This window comes from Protomyctophum bolini, assembly GCF_963924005.1.
Source record: "Protomyctophum bolini genome assembly, chromosome: 14".
Classification (NCBI taxonomy): Eukaryota; Metazoa; Chordata; class Actinopteri; order Myctophiformes; family Myctophidae; genus Protomyctophum; species Protomyctophum bolini.
This window is the reverse complement of record NC_137875.1, coordinates 35,689,083-35,710,223: the sequence shown is the minus strand read 5'-3', so window position 1 is coordinate 35,710,223 and position 21,141 is coordinate 35,689,083. Positions and strand designations below refer to the sequence as shown.

The 21,141-nt window shown below is 42.4% G+C and overlaps 1 protein-coding gene across 1 annotated transcript; it reads right to left on the bottom strand.

Annotated features, from left to right (window-relative positions):
- Positions 1-2,903: 2,903 nt before the first annotated feature.
- cxcl12a (chemokine (C-X-C motif) ligand 12a (stromal cell-derived factor 1)) lies at positions 2,904-12,325 on the bottom strand. Its single transcript, XM_080782311.1, has 4 exons — positions 12,100-12,325; positions 9,358-9,475; positions 7,605-7,688; positions 2,904-4,964 (listed from the first exon to the last, which is right to left on the bottom strand). The coding sequence occupies exons 1-4, from the start codon at positions 12,167-12,169 to the stop codon at positions 4,937-4,939; spliced, it is 300 nt and encodes a 99-aa protein (XP_080638437.1). The 5' UTR covers positions 12,170-12,325; the 3' UTR covers positions 2,904-4,936.
- Positions 12,326-21,141: the final 8,816 nt, after the last annotated feature.

The following is a 21,141-nucleotide window of genomic DNA, read 5'->3' as shown; positions in this document are numbered from 1 at the left end:
ACATTTGTAATGTTTTGATCATGTTAGTTTTACTACACCTGTACTTGTATTGGGGGCGTTGCGGTCGTGACCTGTAAATTGAGTCATATAGTTATTGGAAATAGGAAGTGACATTTATATATTGTATCCCTGTAACCCTTTTGTCTCTGAAACATGGCACTGTTTGCGTTCTACAGTATTTATGTGGTAGAGGTTGCAGCCATGCAAACAGCAATATCACATTCTTGCTTGCTTTTGGAGAAAAAAATGGGACATTTCATCCAACATTTCACATTTTCCGTTTACAAGGATATGAAATGTGCACGTAAAAAAAACGTATAAAATTATGGCACGTAAACATTTTTGACATTCATTATTACTGCAGCGTATATGCTTCCTTGGCACCAGACTCACCACCTGCATAGTTTTAACTGGTGAGTGTGTTGGCAGAGGTCCAGCCAACCCCGTGAGTTATGAAGTATCACAGACATCACCGCTTTGCAGTAGATGAGAGATTATGTTGCTACATGTACGTTCTTGGCCTCATGTGCAACCCCACACTCCTGTCTTTTCAGTCTGCAAAATGGAACGATCATTATGGCCATGTATAGGCTGAGTACTCTAACCCATTTTGGGGGCGGGAACCCCTTTTGGTGTTTTAAACATTATGTTATAATTTAGCTATTGAAAAATAGCAGTGGCGCGCTACAACTTGTAGGTCTGTTATTTTTGAAAAATCGTGAAAATGTGGTGCAAATTTGGAATATATATTCTTTCAGAGCGAACTAATCAAATCTTTGCTTCTGGGGGGGGGGTCCCTGGAACAACATATTTTCAGATGGGGGTCGGTGGCCAATTAGATATAATTTTTGGGGTCCTTGATATGAAATATTGAGCACCACTGATACATGGGTATACTTCAGAAAACTGGAGGCTTTAGACAAGACATCTTTTCAATTTCGACATCAGGCCTGAATGGGTTAAAGCTGCAATGTGTACGTTTTGTTGTGTCAACGGGGATTCGAACCCCGCTCTCACAAGACAGCTTTGGGCCAGAAGAGTCCAGCCTGACACCAGGGTCTACATTTCTAGGTATGGGAGAACACCTCCAACCACTGCAGATGTGCCAGTTATATTGCATTAACATATACCTAAGATTTCATCAAAATTATTCAACATTTTTCAAACACTTTGACTTTCTTGTGAGCTTGTATCTGCAATTTTTTAATAGCCAAAGCATACAAAATTGTTAAGTGGTTGCGGGGAACCCCCTGGAAGTGGAACCACACCAAGGACCCTCTAGGGGTCCCCGGACCCCCCTTTGAGAACTATACTGCTCTACTATATAGAAAATAACATTTTCTTATTTAAAATGAGTTCCAGATTGTAGCTTTAACGGTCAGCATACAGCGTTTTAGATGAAGAACAACAAATCACACTCTGGTTATGTTTTGTCTTAAGGTTTTTAATGAATATACTGTAGTGAATGAACAAATACAAATGGTTTTGAGTTAGAATACAGATCAAATGTAGAGGTATGAGAACATAAGAACACAACGTACTAAAGGGGTGATACAAGCTCACATGGTACAAAGCTGCCAGATAGAACAGTCTTCACATTAGCAGGGAAGGAACATAATAATGGCCTGTCGATACCTGCAGGCCACTTCAGATTTCTTTGTATTCTAGTATTGCATAAGGAACTTATTTTTTATTCCAAATTGTTACAACAGAGCTCCAAGGCTTTATCTGCCCGGGGAGGAATACTGCCTCTGATTTTCCTTTTTAAATGAGACTTCAAAGCTGATCAGTTAACACGTAGAGAAATAGATGCACGCTGATAGGCCATTATCTTTCTCTAAAGTCTCGATCGGTGGTCATCCTCTCATCTCCTACCCGACTGTGCTCTGCCTCACATACTGTAGGGGCCGTACAGCAAAAGTTCAAAGTTCATCGCTTTTAACTCTAATGTTTTCCTTAATGGCTGCTCGTTGGAGTTAATGGTTAAATAACAAGCAGGATCATTTATCCCTGGCTCTCGTTTTTGCCATTCTAAACACACGCTCTCACATCAAAGCCTTCAGACTGCCCTAATGACCCACACATACATACAGTAACAGTTTGTACTGGCAGGCAGCTGTATGTTGTTGTCGGTGAAACAGCCTCCGTCCTGTGTTATGTCTCTCATTTCTCTGTGGTTCTGTGGTCTGACTAATTTGGGTGTCGTAATATTTTGATACTGTATAGCTTCAAGGCTCTCCATGTAAACTAAATATCGTCATGCACACATTTCATCCTTTAGTTTTTCTCATAAATTAATGCCCTATCTTTACTTGAGCTTTTGCTATTTCTATGAACAATTTAGAAACGGTTTGAAAATGTTTGCCTATACCCAGTTTAAAAGAGGTCTGTTTGTGGGTTTATGAATGTTTAACCAATGAAAAGTATTAACAAGTGCTTATGACTAAATATTATCTACACTGGATCTACTTGAACAGATTTGTTTACCCATTTTGTTTTTTCCGCCTGATAGCCATGATGTGATTTGTGTGTACTCGTGAGGCAGGTGCACCTCTTCACAGTTGTGTTTGCGTGCGTTTGTGTTTGTGTGCTTACAGGCCATATTTGGGACCGGGGACACATTTCGGACATCAAACCTGTTGATTGGAAACATATGTCTAATTGGGGACAACATTGATGTACTCATTCAAATGTGACTGCAGTTTTTTACGGTTGGGGGTAAGATGTAGTGTGGGTTCATGCAGTTTGGATTGGTTATGGTTACGGTTGCGGTAAGGGGATATGGAATGAAAGTAAATCAATGCAATGTCCCCCAGAAAGGATTTCTGAGGTGAATGCTACAAGTCTGTATGAAGAAAAGGTGCGTGTTGCATGTTGAAAATAATGAAATGATAGATTCACCATACCTTTTAAGAATAACCTTTACTGTATTTGTATACAAGTTTCTTTTATATATATATACATTGAATGATAAAAACAAATAAAAGGCTAATTTCTCCTTCATATAAATGTCTGACTATACTACACTGTATGGACACAAAATTGACATAAAAGAGTACAAAAATAAAATATTTGTTTGATATTAGTTTTACATAATAGGAAGGGTAGTACTCATATTGAAAAGGTGACATCTCCCATGGACGTCTGTAGTCCGTTCTTACAATTAGGAACAGAATTCATCACAAAGACATTTTGAGGGAACATGACACTTCAAATGACCTCATGCACTTAGTGATAGACTGAGGGATTCTCTCTGTAGATTTATTGTTGACAAATGAATACATTGGATATAAAGTGCATTGTTATCTATTCTGTATAACAGGAGTAGCTAGTCAAACCCTTCTATATTATTACTACTACTACTACTACTACTACTATTATTACTATTACTACTCTTGCTAGTACTACCTCTACTGATGATACTACGTCTACTACTACAGCAACAAATACTGTTGGCAATGCCTCTATTATTAACAGCACAAGAACTATTCACATTACATAATAGTTCTCCACATCGTGGCTTTCTGTCAAGTAATTAATTAGCATCTGGTGAGTTATCTTAGTACTAATGATACATTGCTGACATGGCTGAATCATTTTATTTTGTTGTAGCTAAAATCCCATTTGTTTTTCTTGGGCTCTGATGAAATGAAAGTTTATGATTCCCGAAAAGCCAAGACCCATTGGTTGCTCAATTAACTAAATTTGGCCTCCAGATGTTCAGGAATTATAGAAAAAAAACAAAAACACATGGATGTTGGGTAACATAAGGTCACATGATCATAGACACAACATAGGGTCAGGAATTACTCTGCTGTGCCGGCATCAGAATTTCCATGACAAAAGTATTCTAATTAGCATTTTTACTAGACTCTTATATTGTGTGGGGAGTGGTTGGCACTTGGCACCCAGTGAAATTCCAACATACGGCGCCATTTTTAGCTTTAAAGAGAAGCTGCTCAACTCTGTAATTCACCCTGGCATCCCTATTTTGCATGCTATTATCGGCAAAGAAAATCCCCCAAAAGTTACATTTTCAAAGGTTGTAAAAGAAATAGCTAAAGTAGCAGATCTACAAGCTCACAACAACACAATGCATTGTGAGATTGTACATTGGCTACTTCCGCTATTCGTCGCACAACTAAGTATATATAGGGCTTAAGTGGTTAATTTTCTGGGAACACAAACATCTAGAGCATTCCACGCCGTTTCATCCAGCAAGGATCCATTGCGAGGGATTAGCTATAGAAAGGCCGTCTCTCTTCACGGCCGCTGACCACAAAGTGTCCTGCCCTTCCTCACAATTTCACAGCGCTCTTCATCCTCAGAGGACCCCTGCACACGCCCCAAAGGCAGTACGGAAAAACAAGCTAGATGACGGTCGATGTGTCGGGTGTTTTAGGATGACCGTCACCTAACCGCGAACCTTCCATCTCTACCCCTCGCACGGTCTCACCCGAGTCCCAGGGGGCCCAGATGTGGCTACGCGATTGCCCCCCCCCCCCCCCCCCACCCCGCGTGACACTAAAACCCTGACTCCTAAATGACAGACAGGCCAGGGGGACAAAACGGCTCCAAAAATAGCTCTTTACTATGAGGTCCAATAAACATGACAAAAAGAAAACATACAGTATGTACATCAGAGTTATAAAAACATACACTCGCGCGGGACAGATAATAATTACATAGTTTGCAACAGGAGCGTGTATTATGATGGATAGGGCAGTGGTGTTGGTGATAGAGTTGACTGAGGCGGATTTGGTGGCCATGGTTGACGAGTTCATTGGCTGGTTCCGTGCTAAGGGGACCCGCATCACGGGGAGGAGGCAGGGTAAGTGCTGTATAGCATGCCAGATAATCACACACATTACACATGTCACATATCTGTAGTGATGGTCCAGAGCTCTGTCGGTCCATCTGCTAGATCTCTCTCTCTCTAGACGCTCTGTTTGGCTTTCTTCATCCTAAGAAACACAGAAATAGTGAAATTTAGTTAATGCCAGAGAAAAACAAGCACAGAAAACTGAAATATGATAACATCGTATATTAGGCAGAGGCTGCTGGAAAGCAGATTGTAAACAAAAACAGTGTTAATTTAACTGAGAGTGCACAAATGAACCTGTTCAGGTCCATTTCGGCACCCTCCATGTGAAATGAACACTTCATTTTACAGTGTGGCTGAGTTGGCTGGCGCATAATACCCACAGATTAGTTCGTGCAAGGAAGAGTACAGACATCGCCAATGAAGAGACAGTGAAATATGTACACTCAGTGAAACTCTTCTTGGCTATTGGCTCTCACCAATAAACACCACTTTGAGAACTTATAATGAGAATTTATTCCACTATGACTTGTCTGCCAAAGTATGCCTGTGAGAGAAGCCAGTATTAGACTGCTTTGGTGTTCCAAAGTGTCCCCAGTTGATTCAAGGATATGGAGCCAAACACATCATCTTGGCCGGCCCCTCTTTTACGCAACCATGAACGAGATTTTGTTTCGTTTTATTCGAGGGAACACGCAACCCCGTGAACTATTAGCTGGCCATTGGGGACGAGAACATTTTAGCTGTTGATTGGCAGAGGGATTTTCTTCCAAGTGATTTCTTTGAATATCTTTTTACTATTCTGAGCCCCCGCTGTACGACATTAAGAAATACTTCATGATGAAGCATATATCAATCAAGGCAATGCTTTCACACAGGCTTTTATCGCCATACGTAACACGGGAAAGGCTACTTGTTTTGAGATTGGCTGACTTTTATGGGGGATTTATGTGAGCTATGCTGCACATCACTCACAAAGTAATTACGCCGATCAGTCGTCACGTCAAACAAATTCACCCAACAAATTATTTCCTTGAAAATGTGCCATCTAGAGTTATTAGATTTATTATACAGCAAAAAAATCACCCTATCGTTTTAAAGTGTGACTCTATATGTGCAGTCGTTCCCACGGGGAGTCGGTTTGAATGTGTTACACAAAATTGAATGCATGCAGCCCCGCGTTGCATTTGCAAAGAGGCATCATCCACTCTCTACCTGAGATGTTTTGTTATGCGAAAGCCCGATTAACACCTCAGCCTCGTCGGGACAGACTCCTCTCTCCTCCCGAGGCAGACGAGGAGAGACAGGGGGGGGGGGGGGGGGTTGGGGGAGAGTCGGACGGTGCTACAGGGTGGGGGGTGGGGGGGAGAGTTGAAGGGCGCTATGCTACTACAGTATGTGGATACATGTCTGAGTCTGGTTTCTCTTTCAAAGAACATGTCCAACTTCGTCATCGTCTCACAACTGGTTCAGCGACCACATGTGGGCACTTTCATATTAATGCGGGTGGGCCTTGATGTACAGTATGGTAGACAAACCAGCGGTGTGTGACTCTCATTATCTGCTATCACAGGGACATGAGTTGTCAGCCAGTCACCGCGTACTCCTGTGCTTAATCATGTACCTGCATGTTCCAGGTTGGGACTATTGGGCTGTTAAGGGCTGTCACTCTCCTAATAGGCCATTGATAGGTGAAATACAAGTACTTAGACGCACATTTGCATCCTCGCCCGCTTGACTCTGTGGCGGTGAGAGTTTCTACAGCTCGTTCAAGTGTTGAGAGAGTCACTGAGTATGGGAAATTTACATTTGAATTCCATTTGGAAAACCTCGCTAACAAGTTGAGACAGAAAGTTGGCTTCCTGTACAGAAACGGAACCGGGTTTCGTTTATTTAGTGGGAAGGGGATTATTGTAGCAATGTTGTTATCATTCATGGGTTGTGGTGATATGATTTATAGGCATGCTGCTCTGTGTCAAATCGCAACCACTTATGCGCTCTTCAATACATTTTTGGAAATAGCAGACGTACAAGCTCACAACGACGTGTTGCAATCCAACATGCTGTGAGCTTGTACATCTGCTATTTTGGAAATTGTATGAAAAGTTCCCTAATAGGAATGCAAGAGTGAAAGTGGCTATGCTATTGTGTCTACTATAAAATGTGTCCTAAATACTGTAATACGGTTGGTTGGCCTTCTCTTGTAGAGAGGCATAACAAACACTGGTATTTGTATATATTTTAAGACCCTTATCAGCAAGCTACCTCCTTACATTTCAACCTTGTTGGCCACATGACTTGTTCTAATGACTGCTTAGTAGTTCATAAATTCCCAAGAGCTTGATAGTACATTCTCCTGTGGTGCCGCTCTTGGAATGGCCTCCCACATAGAGTACTCTGGAGACTAAGGTTCTTCCATCTCTTGCAGAGTTTAGGACTTTTCTAGCCCCTTGTGTTTCAAGCTGCAACTGTTTAAATTCAATCCTATTGTTCTGTGATTGATATGTTTGTTCTTTTGCTTGTTTTCGTAATTGTAAATTTGACTACGTCAGAAACGAAGGCTAACCTCAACCATCTTTCCAAGAATAAATCAAAGTTCAATCTCATGAATGAATACATTATAAGTAACAATATACAGTATCAGAAGAAATCCAAACCTGTCCTTAACCCAAACACATGTAGGATTACAGTCATGTATAGGCTACATAATACCCAAACCAATCACTGACTGACTGGAAAAGGCCATAATGTTTAAGCATTAGTTGGATGTGAAGCCACTTACTTTTGGATAGCATTCTTCAGGTATTGCTGCAGCCACCTGATCTCTGGGTTAAGACAAACCTCTTTGTTTGTCTTCAGCTTGGCACTAAATAGAAAATGTAATGAAAAGAAAAAGACACGTTTAGCTGAGGAGCTCCATAGACGGCGTATGTGCACATTATGTAGATTGTGGCATCATCATTTGCATTTATTCAGGAGACTATAAAGAGGTTGTAGATCTGCTATTTCGCCTATATTTATTTGATCTATTTTCGCTGAAAGTTTGTCTGTTTTCACCTATTTTGACGTGGCCAGAATAGGATCGCTAGGGATAATGTGGTTAAAATATATTTTATTGAGATAATGACAATTTATTGAGAGAATGACAATCGTGTTCCATGCATTGACATGCGGCTATTGGTTATTTACCCAGTTCCGAATAACATGGAGGCTATTTGCAGAAAGGGTCAGCGTGAGGATCATATATCCCCATGTGGTGACATCATGCCCACTCCATTACACGTTCCCTGTTTATCATTATCGGACACAGTTTATTTGGTTTGATAGAGCTGTCATGTCCCCTTGAGGCTATATTGACATGACACTCCTCCCATCAAAAGTGTATCAAGCAAGCACGGAATTGCTCATTTCCTCCTTTAAAAAAAACGTGCTCCACATAAACCAGAAGAATGAGTAAGACTGGACCATTAAAAGCTCAGACCACTGCGTGGGAAGTAAACGGGAACCAAAACCAATTGCGTCGACCCACAATTATTGCTTTCCTGTCAAAAACAAAGCAACATCCAATTTCCTTCACATTCACTCTCTTTTAAACACCAATAGACCACACTTCCTGTGGATGTGTCAGGCTGTCTGTCTTGGGGATCTGCATAAAAAGAAACGTCTTTCTCTGTGTGTGTGTGTGTGTGTGTGTGTGTGTGTGTGTGTGTGTGTGTGTGTGTGTGTGTGTGTGAGAGTGTGTGTGTGTGTGTGTGTGTGAGTGTGTGTGTGCGCGTGTACACACACACACACACACACACACACACACACACGCACACTCATGCACAGCTCCTTTCTCTGCCTGTCACATCCAAAAGATTGATGGTGAGAAATGTCTTCTGAGGAGGAAACCTGTCCTTTTTATTGAAAAACCTTCTTTTTGAGCCAGGAGTGAGTGAGCTTGTGTTTGTGCCACTTCCACTATGTGATAGAACCTTCATTTATTGGCTGTACGGACTGCAACGCTCGTTGAAAGTAACAGCTTCACGACTAGTTATTTTTGGTGTCCGGCACAGTCGTAGAATAGCTAAACTAGGCTTTAACAAGCACACTGGCCGGCTGCCGCTGAAGCCTGTCTTATAGACTGCCGTGTAATGAATGGTGTTGCTTGTTTGCGCCTCGATGTTAGCTTGTAGAAACAACACTGTTATGCGATATGATAGAGTATACATTTAATCTGCGATGTGGAACTTGTATGAATGATAACCTTATTCAATTCAGAATCCCCAATAACATGGGAAATGACGACTCTTGTTTCTGGAGACACAACGTGATGTCTGATTCCCCAAATCGATAAGCAAATTGATAAGCCAAAACCTTATTGAATTACGATTCTCAATAGCATGTTCCTACGTGTCCCTCTTGCTTCAGCTGTAAACGTTTGGTCCAAACCCCAGTGAAGTTTAGGACACCAAACATTTACAGATTGCAGCTTTTACTTTTCATCCGCCATGTCGGAGCTGTCAGATACTATGGGGGGACGGGCGTATACTTACATCACTTGGAAGGGGCAGTTGGGAGTGTGGATGAACCTCAGTTCGCGGATGATGCCTCGAGGGAGAGAGTTGACCGTGGAACGACAGGAGCATCTCTCCACCAGGCTGATGGGTTTGGCTGCATCATGGAGACCAAAGAAAGAACAGAGTTACATTTAGTTCTGTCACTTGTGATTGTGCAACCCCCTGTCATGTAGTTGGAACAAAGCATACAGTAACATCTACCGTTTTAAAATCTTAACTCTGCATGAGTGTCCAAATGTGAGTATTTTAGAGTATAAAAATGCTCTGGTTCTGGACATTACTGATAATGATTACTGATTCTACCAGTTTTTTCCTCATTACTTTCACCTGGAGTCCCAGCTCTTCATTATTCCCCAATTAACCACATGAACCCCAGTGTCTCTATTCTAGAACGTTTGGGCAATATAGCAGATCTACAAGGTCACAGCGGCTTGCACCAGGACACGCTTTAGCAAAGAGATTTGGTGTAGAAGGAGGAAAAAATAGCAGACCTGCTGTGAGCCCTGGGGGACCCCGCTTAACAATAGCAGGTATATCTATTTAAATGATAGTACGACTGTGTCGCTTGCTGACAGGAACTGATTTTCGGCAAGCGACCCAGTCCTGCAAACTGTGTATAAAACCAACTTTAGTTCCATACACTCTGTGACATGGAGTGGATGGAAATAACTAAGCACACAGCCAAATTGTCAGTGTTCGTTTTACTCTGAGAGGGAGAAAATGTGCAGGGTGAGTGTATTACAAATGAAAACGTTAAAACTGAGGATTTTTGTGTTTGAACTAAGGTGTGGGGCGGAGAAAGCATACACTGCATGCTTTGTGTGTATGTCTTTTATGACTGTATGAAGTCAAATTATGTGTTTGTTCAACTGTGGCTGTGTAAACAAATGGACCCCTTATGGTTTCCCCTTACATGCACCATAAATGTCTGAGGAAGATAGAGTATCGGCCTATGTTTTATTAGTTAAAAAAACATTGACTGTATTCAAATCAATCAGCAACATGGTCAAGAAAAGAGATAAAAGCCCGTATTTAATCATAGTGGTAAGTTTAACTGTTCCCATCTGCTCGCTGAATACACTATGGGGACATTTGGCCCGGCGCAAATAAACATTTTTGGACCACTAGACAAATAGAGTCTGATGTACTGGTTATATAAAAATGTATTGTTCTCAAACCTCTTACATATATATAGGCTAGACTAATATATCCCAGTGTACACTCTGCTTTCAGGTCAATGAAAAAAGACCCCTTTGGTGATTGTTCAAGAAAATGAGGCAATATTGTTCAGATTATAGTCGATAACATTACATGCACGTGTGTTAAGAATAGCACATGCAGCCCATTGGCTAATTGTCTGGCTTCAACTTCTAATATTCTATGTGCGTTGTGGTAGTCGGTTTTATGTCGCTGCACCAATGCCAAGACGACAAAACTCATCATACTTGGCAATGAAGTGCTTTAATATAAGTTCTGTTTTAAAGGCTGCTAAACGTCCACGAGCCTTCACCCTTCATATATTAGATTCTATCCTAGGCTATATGTTTGACATCTGGTAAAATGGATGAAACCAACAAAAAAATATGTAAATGGAGCCTGCTCTTACTCTGCACAGTTCACAACCCCCGTGGTGGAGATAGACTGTGGGGAAACGCTATTTAAAATCGGCATTTTTTTTTAACGCGCGGGCCCACACCACTGCAGATAACAGAATGGCATTGCTTATCAGCCGATATCACCGGATCACACCACTTTGTAAAGCCATAGGATTTGAAACAGATGGTGGGAGAATTTGCGTCCGTGGATTAAAAACATGACCGCTATGCAAATGATTTTTTACACTCTAAACGTGTTGTCTCAACGTATTAGCATGATAAAGGCGCACGGCACTGCGAGGTTAGGTGACTGATGTCGCCATGTAGGCTGGCTGTGGTTTTGTCTCATAGTGCCCTAATTTGCGGGTAATTACATGAAAACAAAGAGTAGGATAAATACACACAAATCAGTCATCCGACAGGACGGTGTGCTGCGCGCCAGAGCCGCATGCATGCATGCGCACCATGAAGTAACAAGTTAACAACCGCACATGCATTTTACGCACGACGACAAATGCTTTACAACTATCCAGAATAAACCAGAATGAACTAAGAAATTGGACTAAAGCATTTAAATGACCAAAGAGATATATATTAAACTGAACCACATACCGAATGAGATTTGTAGGACATTTGCAGGACTGTGATATGCATGCCTATTTGCAAATATTAAATGTGAGATTGATGATTTGCTGAACTCGGAATTAGAATCCCCTATTAAGTCACCTTACTCACACATTGAGTATATTAGGCACTACACACACACACACACACACACACACACACACACACACACACATATGATATATATATATATATGCCACATTAATTTAAATCTGTATTATTTTATTAGAAACTTCTAATGATCTGAATTCTTCACAACTATGACAAAAGACAAACCTTAAAATCCTCACAATACATATAAGACAAATCAAAATTGATCAATACTATTAACATTCTTAAACTGCGTCCTGTTATAGCAATGATAAATAACGTGTAGACCGTTTTGGACATGCAGGATCCTGCAGCCATCTGTTCAGCGCTGTATAAACAAACGACCAAAAAGGCACCAAGTCCTTCAAACATAAATAAATGAAAAGTCCATAATAAATCAACAGCCTACCTTGTGACTGAGGCACGTAGTAAGTGGCCATGGCGAGCACAGTCACCACCGCCAGTAATTTCATATCCATGATGATGGCTTGCCGGTGTGTGTGTGTGTATCTATGTCCAAGTAGCGCTGCGTTAGATCGGCTCTGCTGCTCACCGTAAAGTCCTCGTACTTTCTGACAGTGGAGAGGAGACGGAGTGTGCTGGTAGTGTGAATCCACGCACGGAACACATGAGACGCAGGGAAACCGCAGTGACCCCCCTCCCCGTTCCCTCACAGAGACACCCCCCCCCACACACACACACACACACACACACACACACACACACACACACACACACACACACACACACACACACACTCGAGCGAGAGAAAGTAGGAGTGACTGTAGTGAGATAAACGATGCCCCCCTCCCGTGCCCACCCCTATTATCCCGACTTGTCCTGCTTCCCCTTTTCAAACCGTGCAGTGGTGGAAATTTACTCAGAATCTTCTTAAGTGTACAAATTGAACCAAATGGATGCATAACAGGGTCCATATGAATTGTAGTGCACAATTTGCACATAACATTTTGAGTATAGGCTTCACTTGAGTAGTAGCCTATTTTCATTTTCTTATAGGCTACTTTAATACTCCACTACATCTTATAGGCATTAGGCATAGGCCTATATACAATTATTTTTTGCCAGCTTACTGTATAGTTGCTTATTTGCAGATTTAGATTATCAACGCAAACATTCATTATAAACTATAGTGATACTTGGTTATGGTTAATTAAGCAGAAACTACCGTAACCCAGCAGCACATGAAGTAATTCAAATATAAGTGATGCACACATTAATGCAATTGATACTAAATGCAGTAATATGATTGTGTAATGCACATGGGGAATTCTGCATAATGAGCACTTTTCCCTTTCATACTGTAGGCTATTTTGTTGCCAACGCTGACTCAAGCCATTTTTTGAATGAAGGACATTTTCATTTTCTTACAATGTGGTAAAGTAAACAAACAAAAATAAATCGTCAATCGTCATCATATTCCACAATGTTGTAACCAAAATAAGGTGTGATGTTACATATTGGCATCGCGTTGGGGCACACTGGCAACATTTTGCGATTGTTTAACAACGACAACCTCGTTTGCAATGATTTTGTGGGACTTTGCGGTCGCTTTCAGTTAAAGGACGCCATGAAAGAATAAGCACGCCTACTGTACAAGGGATTTGATATGCATTCCCCACTGTTTTATATGGTCGCTTGGGTTTTGCAAGCTATGACAGGGTATACATTATTTTTTTTCCCCCTTCTCTTTCTTCTAACATATGTTTGGTTTTAGTTACGCTGTGTCTCTCAGAAGGACAACGATTGAATGATGATTTAAAAAGCTAAACACTGAATTTAGAGTCGAATCACATGATCCAGATGCAATTCTATTACATCAGTGGTTCTCAAAAGTGAGGTCCAATTGGACTCTCAGGGTTCCTTGAGGGGTTCCAAATGGACCCTTTACTTGTCTGTAACTCTGAGTGTGCATAAGGAACCAGGTTCCCTTATACACTCTCAAAGTTATGGGAGAGTCCTTGAAATAAAAATCTAAAGTTTGAGAACCACTACATTACATCATTGGCTCCAGTACATATACACAGTAGACCTGAGGCATCACTTCTTACTGCATGCGAAAAGAGGGGAAACACTTTTCTTACTATTAAGTAAATCCTAAACATTTGTTTTGGAACTTTCCAGAGCTGTGGTTGAATCCTCTCTCTCTCTCTCTCTCTCTCTCTCTCTCTCTCTCTCTCTCTCTCTCTCTCTCTCTCTCTCTCTCTCTCTCTCTCTCTCTCCCCTCTCTCTCTCTCTCGATGTATGCATCCACAGTGTTGTGTTTGGGGGTTGGGGGGTATTATTAGTGTGTTTAACGGAATGCAGATGTGAGGTCCATTTCCAGACACTTGGCTTTTATCTGGCAGAGCAAACACTCCGTGTGTGTGTGTTTGTGTGTGTGCGTGTGCGTTCGCGTTCGTGCATACATTTGCATGTGAGAAATTAAAGACAAGAGAGTGGAGTCTCTTCTCTGTAACGGAGCACTGTGAGCTATAGGTGCAGTCATGTATTCTATTCTGTCCTGCACCTGACCTCACAGGCTGACCTATTTGTTATTTAAAAAAACTTTAGTTGTTTGTTGACTTGCCAGTCTACATATATACGGCCATAGTGGTTAGCCTGGGGAGCCAGACCCCATGGTTGTCCCAGGCACGATTCCAGGCCAGGTCAGCAATGTGTCGATGTGTGTGACTGTCCCTGCATGAGCAAAACTCTTAATCCCGAATTGCTCGGTGAGCGCCAGAACGGCTGCTCACTGCTTTTCTTTTATGTATGTATGTATTACTTTTGCATACCCCACCCGCAAAAAAAGGCATGTACAACAACACAATATGTTTCTTTTAGAACTGAATCCAATTGTTTGGTGACTCTTCTTCTTAATATTATTATTCAATCAGCCAAACAGGCTATAAAATACAGCAGCAATCTCTCTAGACCTTTTAAATGAAATCTTTTCAAGCCAACAGACAAAAAAGTAATATGTAATATGTGCTATTTTTTACAAAGTAAATAGGTATAATATTACTGTTTTGGCAGAGTAATACCTTACACTATACTTACTGGGGAAAGTAATAATATTACAGTAATATATTACTAGTAACTAATAACTGCCCAACACTGCATATAATGTGACAAAAAAACACCCCAAAGGAGTGGTGACTTTATATACAATTAGAAATATGTTGACATACAGTATACAAATATAAGATTCTACTCAGTCTCTGCCATTTTCAAATCTAGTCATTGGTGTGTTTGTTCATTCATGACATGAATATTACTTGTACGTCTAAATAGTCATTTTAGTACAATGATATTGGAGCCGTTATAGAGCGCCGAAGTCCAGGCGCCACTCACTCATCCACTGGTTCTGCCTGGTTCACAGAAGTAATTTCTCTATGGAGAATAACATGGGGTCATGTTAAAATCGTTTCATATAAGCTTTGTGGTCCAAAAATAAACAAGCAGTCTCTGCGCTATTGTCAGGGAGGTGTCTCTGTATAGCTTGCAACAGTCAGTCACTCATATATGATACAGTCTGTTTCTAGCGAAAATGTAACTAATTCAGTAGCAGTAACATTAGCGTTTTCTCTCAGTCAGTTGATTCTTCATAGTGTGACGGCCTGGATGATTTGTTTATTTTTCAAACACAGTTCTTATATGAGGCGATCTAAAATCCCCCTATGGGGATTACAATGCAAATAAAAAGTACATGAACCCGTGGATTTGCGCCCTCTACCGATATTGACGTCAGACTTCGGTGCTCTATTGACAGGGACAATGGAGAGAGAGTGAGTAGGGGAGTGATATGCTGCAAATGGGTCACCCAGCCGGGAATTGAATCAGGGACTCTCTTTCAGGCCCTAACCACTCAGCCATCGGGCCACCCCATTAGTAAAATGATTAACCAATCATGTATGTTGTTATTGTATTGACTTAAATACTTGAACCCCATGCAGCATCCCTATTCTGGGATGAAATCTCACGATATGAGCTTGTAGATTGGCTAAGAGATATTTGGTGTAGTCGTAAAAGAGAACAGAATCCAAGTACAGCTGTAATTATGGTATAGGTTTCTCTAACAATAGATTGTTTAACTATAAGTGGTTAATAGTAATTTAGTAAATGAATGTCGGCTTACCGTTGTGTCTACGTGTGTACTTTAAAAGCAGTGGTTCCCAAACTTTTCAGGTCGAGACCCAAGATTACCGTAGACGTTTGCCCGGGAAAACAAGCGTGCACCCTGCGTGGCAAGCTTGTAGATCAGCTATACTTCTTAAATTATTATATTTTTTATTTATGGATTTGGTTTGTTTTAAAAATATATAAAATTACTTAAAATATTTAAACAAAAAAACAACAAAAAAATATATCTACAGTATATAATACTGTATTATGTAATAATAATATGCTCTAAAAGGCGAGGTCGTGTGCACACATCCGCCTGGGTGACGGCAGACTGCTGGGCGAGCACTGGCGCCTTGGCATGGGGGGTGAGTTCAACATATGGAATTAATTCTGTACTGGCCATATATGGAGCGTGTCTTGAGTGTACAGGGTTTGATGAGGTCAGATCATCATATTGAATGTTAGAACAGGTCAGCTCCATATATAGAGATCTACGGGTGACAGCGGGGGCAGTGTCTTGAGTGTACAGGGTTTGATTAGGTCTGGCCATATATGGAGCGTGTCTTGAGTGTACAGGGTTTGATCAGGTCAGATCAACATATGGATTGTCAGAACAGGTGACAGGTCAGCTCCATATATGGAGATCTAAGGGTGGCAGCGGGGGCAATGTCTTGAGTGTACAGGGTTTGATGAGGCCCCAGGTAGGCGGCCATATATGGAGCATGTCACAAGGCGTGGTGGAGTGACGGCCATATATGGTGGCGTGACGTGTCACATGGTGTGAGGCACTGACGGCCATATATGGTGGCGTGACGTGTAACGAGGCGTGAGGCACTGACGGCCATATATGGTGGCGTGACCGATGGAACGACGGACTGACGGGTTTTGCAGGTTCTCTTAGTAATCTGTAACCTATACGGTCGCAATTAAATGTAGGAAAAGAAAATGGGATTTTTACTCGCGTCGTCATGACCCATAAGAATTGGTCTGTGACCCACAAATGGGTCCCGACCCACTGTTTGAGAAACAGTGCTTTAAAGTGTGCCTTTGGATGTCAACTATAAGACTGAAGCCGTCTCCACACAGACACGGGTTGCCATGGTAACAGGCTGCTAAAGACATGATGGGTCAGTGGATCCTCAGCCCAGTGGACAGCTGAGAGGACAAAGACACTCATCACACAGACACATATTGACTTCTCTCACAGGCTGTAAGAATATCGACGGTATAGTCACTGTGTGTGTGTGTGTGTGTGTGTGTGTGTGTGTGTGTGTGTGTGTGTGTGTGTGTGTGTGTGTGCGCTTGCGCTTGCGTACGTGCATATATTAGTGTGCAACTAACTGTGCATGCACGTGAGTGTGGCAGTGTGCACACTAAGAGTATGTACAGTATTTGAGTAAGGTTCTCTCAGCTCGGAGTGAACGGACACTTCAGAGGGGTTCACATCAAAGGGCCTCCGATCGCAACGGCCCCTCAAAGCCGCTCACCGTCACACGCGGCGCCTCACATGTCAACACTATGCTTGTTTTTACTTCCACCTCGTCAGGAGGACGCACAAACTCGTAAACGTACACATTTTGCCCCCACGTGCACTCAGTCACGAAACATTCGCATGGAAGATCGGCTTGCACAAGCAACAAACGCACATGAAATTCATTCCTCATGAACGGCACGCAAATCAACCCAATGTGATGCTCGGCTCGTGAATTCGAGCCAACATTCGACATTCGGGACATGAGCGAGAGAGCGTACCAGAAACATACCCTAACATTTCATCATCCAGCAACAATCTTTTTTATTTAGTTTGCCCTCTCAAGGTGAATGGCCTCCTACATGGTTCTGTAAACATATCTAGCAATAATGTCTTCTTGCCAATTTTTCAATATGTCCTTCTGTAAGCAGTTTGCTTTCCCCCTAAAAACCAGAAATGCCTTTGCTCTGTGTCGGGAAACGTTAGCAAAAACATTTTGCTCAACAAGAGACTTGTGTCACTGCCGGAACAGAAAGGCCATGAAAGTGTTATCACACTCATAACACACACAATTTGGAGGTTGTATCCGGGTCAATTAGTTGTTTGTCCAGTATGGGAGATGTGACAGCCGGTCTACTCAGTTCATTGTTTCTATGATTGCTGCAATCTGCCATTAAGAGAGCTTATTCATCACATTTAACAGTGTTCCTACTAATAACAGGGCAGCTGTGGCTCAGGAGGTAGAGCAGGTCGTCCAATGATCCCTGGGTCGGCGGTTCGAATCCCGGCTCCTCCTGGCCATATGTCGAAGTGTCCTTGGGCAAGACACTGAACCCTACATTGCCTCCAATGAGTCGGTCGGTGTGAGCTCGCCACCATTGGTGTGTGAATGTGGGAAGTGAGGACGTTGGCGTCGACTGTTCGACGCCTGTGTGTGTGTGTGTCTGTGTGTGTGTGTGTGTGTGTGTGTGTGTGTGTGTGTGTGCATTGTTTGAGTGAGCCTGTATGAGGTGTGTGTAAATGATAAATGCACTGCATTTATATCAACTTTATCCAAAGCAAATTTAACATTCACTCATACATGATATTGTCGCTGACATCGGAGGAAACCAGGCAGAACAATACAGTCTACTAGTGATGCGCGGTTGCCCGCAGGTTGACCCACAGGGCTGATGGACGGGTCAAGATTTTCAGCGTAATTATCGCGCGGCGGGCGGTTCCCCCTCCCAACAAAAAGGAGAGAAAAATAAGGATTCCGGTACCTGCTCTCCTGTCTCTACTCCTCCTGCTGAAATCATCAGCTATATCAGCTTGTTCTGTTGTTCATCAATGTGTTGCTTATGAAACGGGGCTTTAGCCCCTGCCTTTTTAACCGTCCTGAACTGGAATGTAGCATTTTATGTTCAAAGAATTCCCCTCTCTCGCCCCTCTGAGGCTCTGAACCTGGCCGCGTGCGTCATCAGCGTAATGAGCGCATCTGCACCAAATCTTTCTTAATTGAGCGTGGTGCTGTGCAGGCGTGCACAGTGCGCACACCCACGCATCACTACCGTGTACCATTACGTTTCAATGGAAGCCAGCGACATGAAGATACAAAGATTCATCTGACGATTGTAGCTGCTGCAAAAGCTACAAAAAAGTTGAGCTGGTTTCAACTGTGTGTGTGTGTGTGTGTGTGTGTGTGTGTGTGTGCGTACCACACACACATGTATTTATTCAGCGCTGTTATGGATTTAATTTGTGCACAGCCTGCGTATACATGGAGAACATGTGTGTTAGTGTGGTTATACCTCTTCACACCTCTAACATCTGTGTGAAGTGTCCGTTCTAGTTGTCTGTTGCTGTAGCAGGCTGCAGGAGCTGTTGCTCTGACTGCATCCCATCTGTCCGTCCGTCCGTCTGAGCTGGGAGGTCTCACTCCAGGGGTCCTGCTCTTCCTCTGTGTGTGTGTGTGAGTCATGTGTTACTGTACGTACAGTACGCACCGGGGAGCACGCTATATAAGCCTTCCCTTTTTACATTGCACGTAAATCACATGCGCGCCTTTTCTCTCTGAAGTCGAGGAAGGTGTCTTCAAGAATTATGGCATTTTGCAGGCGGTTTAGCCATGGTTTAGCCACTTTAAACCATGGCATTCCTACTTTGGGCGTATCATTTTAGGGCGAAAATATATGGTGCATTTCTTTAGTGCCTTTATCCAAGGCGCTTTGCATAGATTGTGCATTACATTCACCCATTCACACACATTCATGAGGAGGAAACCATGCCAGGCGCCAACCTGCTCATCGGGAGCAATTAGGCGTCCAGCGTCATGCTCAAGGACACTTTGACACTAACCTTCTGGTTCTCTAGCGGCCGCTCTATCCCTGGGCCACTACCGCCCCCAAAAAATATTTACTTAACTGGCTTAACTGTGCCCACATCCTATCTGCACTCATACACATTCACAAGCATACACACAGTAGCAACATACTGTACACACTCAGACTTACTGTACTTGCATGTGCACAAACATACACATATGGACCCTATTTCTCTTGTGATCCCCAATGGGGAGCTATCAACATTTATAGCTCACACGTCGGAGTTTCCTTATAGCTTTGTTTGATTGGCTCTGCATGCGGCAGATATTATTTGAACCGAAAATATGGGAAGGTGTCGTATATATATTTCCGTTTGAAATCATCGGGTGTCATATTATGTTTCCTGTTCAAAAAATGTAAAAATTGACCTTCACGGCCCGAAGTCAACACTCAAGATTTAACTGCGTTGGAATACTCGGTAATCTGTCAACATGCTAACATATTGCTAAACATTCCTTATGCGTTATTCACCTTTTAAAGAAAGACCATGCAGAGATCCAGGCTGGAGAGGGGGCAGGAATGTGAAGGGATGAACGCATTATGGTGGAGCAGCCAGCTTCCATAGATCAGGCTTTAGTCAGAGAGTCTTCAGGCAACTGGTCCCGGTGGGGGTTCTGCCAGGGCTCCATTGTGGTTCAGTGAGGCTGAGTGTCTTCTGGCTGTGCCTTTGTCCATCATCTTCCTCCATCTTCTCCAGTGAATCACCTCAGTGTCCTGTCAATGAAGTCTTTAGCTATAGACATTCAGTCAATGGCAAATCACCCACAGTCACACCCCAATAGCTTTAAAGTAATCAGTGCATTTTGCAGTGATACTGGTCTGGCACCACAGAACGTGACATATATGTCTATATTAATGCAGGTATATATTTGACCTCTATTGGTCTTGGACTGATGGGTGTCTGTGACATGCAACTGTGCATGGTTAATCTCGCAAACCACTGCACAGATCAGCACCATATTTCATGTGCACGCTGCCAGTAGCTTTAACTTTTGAAAACCTTAATTGTATGCTGGAAGTCAAATAACTCCTTATTAGAAAGTCAATATGACTGATCAGTCTACAAATCCAGCAAGTGTCAACATGACGTCCAAGTTCCACATGCCATGTTGACATTAGACCCAGCTGTTGTTGTTGTCATATTGTTTCCAATTCATCTCAGTAATCCATGTTTTGACAATGACTGATGCGTCGACGGAACCAAATATGCACACAAGCGCTGTCAATATACTTTATTGTCGCCACATAACAATGCAAATAATGACAGCAACTGTCTTATTATAACTTAAAACAATTGTAGCCGCACAGTGTCACGTTTTACGCAAAAGCCATGGCTTCTGGTTGGTTTTTATGGCTTCAGCTGTGTGTGTGTGGAGAGTTTAGGGCCACGCAGGCTGTGTTGTGGAGCCACACAGCTGTTGTGTTGTGGTGAGAGTGAGCGCCGGGCACCTCCTCCCCGTTCAGAGAGAAGCTCTGGGATGCTTCCAGTTCC

What these genes read in the sequence shown, in the direction of transcription:
- cxcl12a (XM_080782311.1), bottom strand. Translation starts at nt 12,169, where the DNA reads ATGGATATGAAATTACTGGCGGTGGTGACTGTGCTCGCCATGGCCACT. An exon ending in CTACGTGCCTCAGTCACAAG is followed by an intron (nt 9,476 to 12,099) that starts GTAGGCTGTTGA and finishes TCCATGATGCAG; the next exon opens with CCAAACCCATCAGCCTGGTG. An exon ending in AACTGCCCCTTCCAAGTGAT is followed by an intron (nt 7,689 to 9,357) that starts GTAAGTATACGC and finishes TTTTCTATTTAG; the next exon opens with TGCCAAGCTGAAGACAAACA.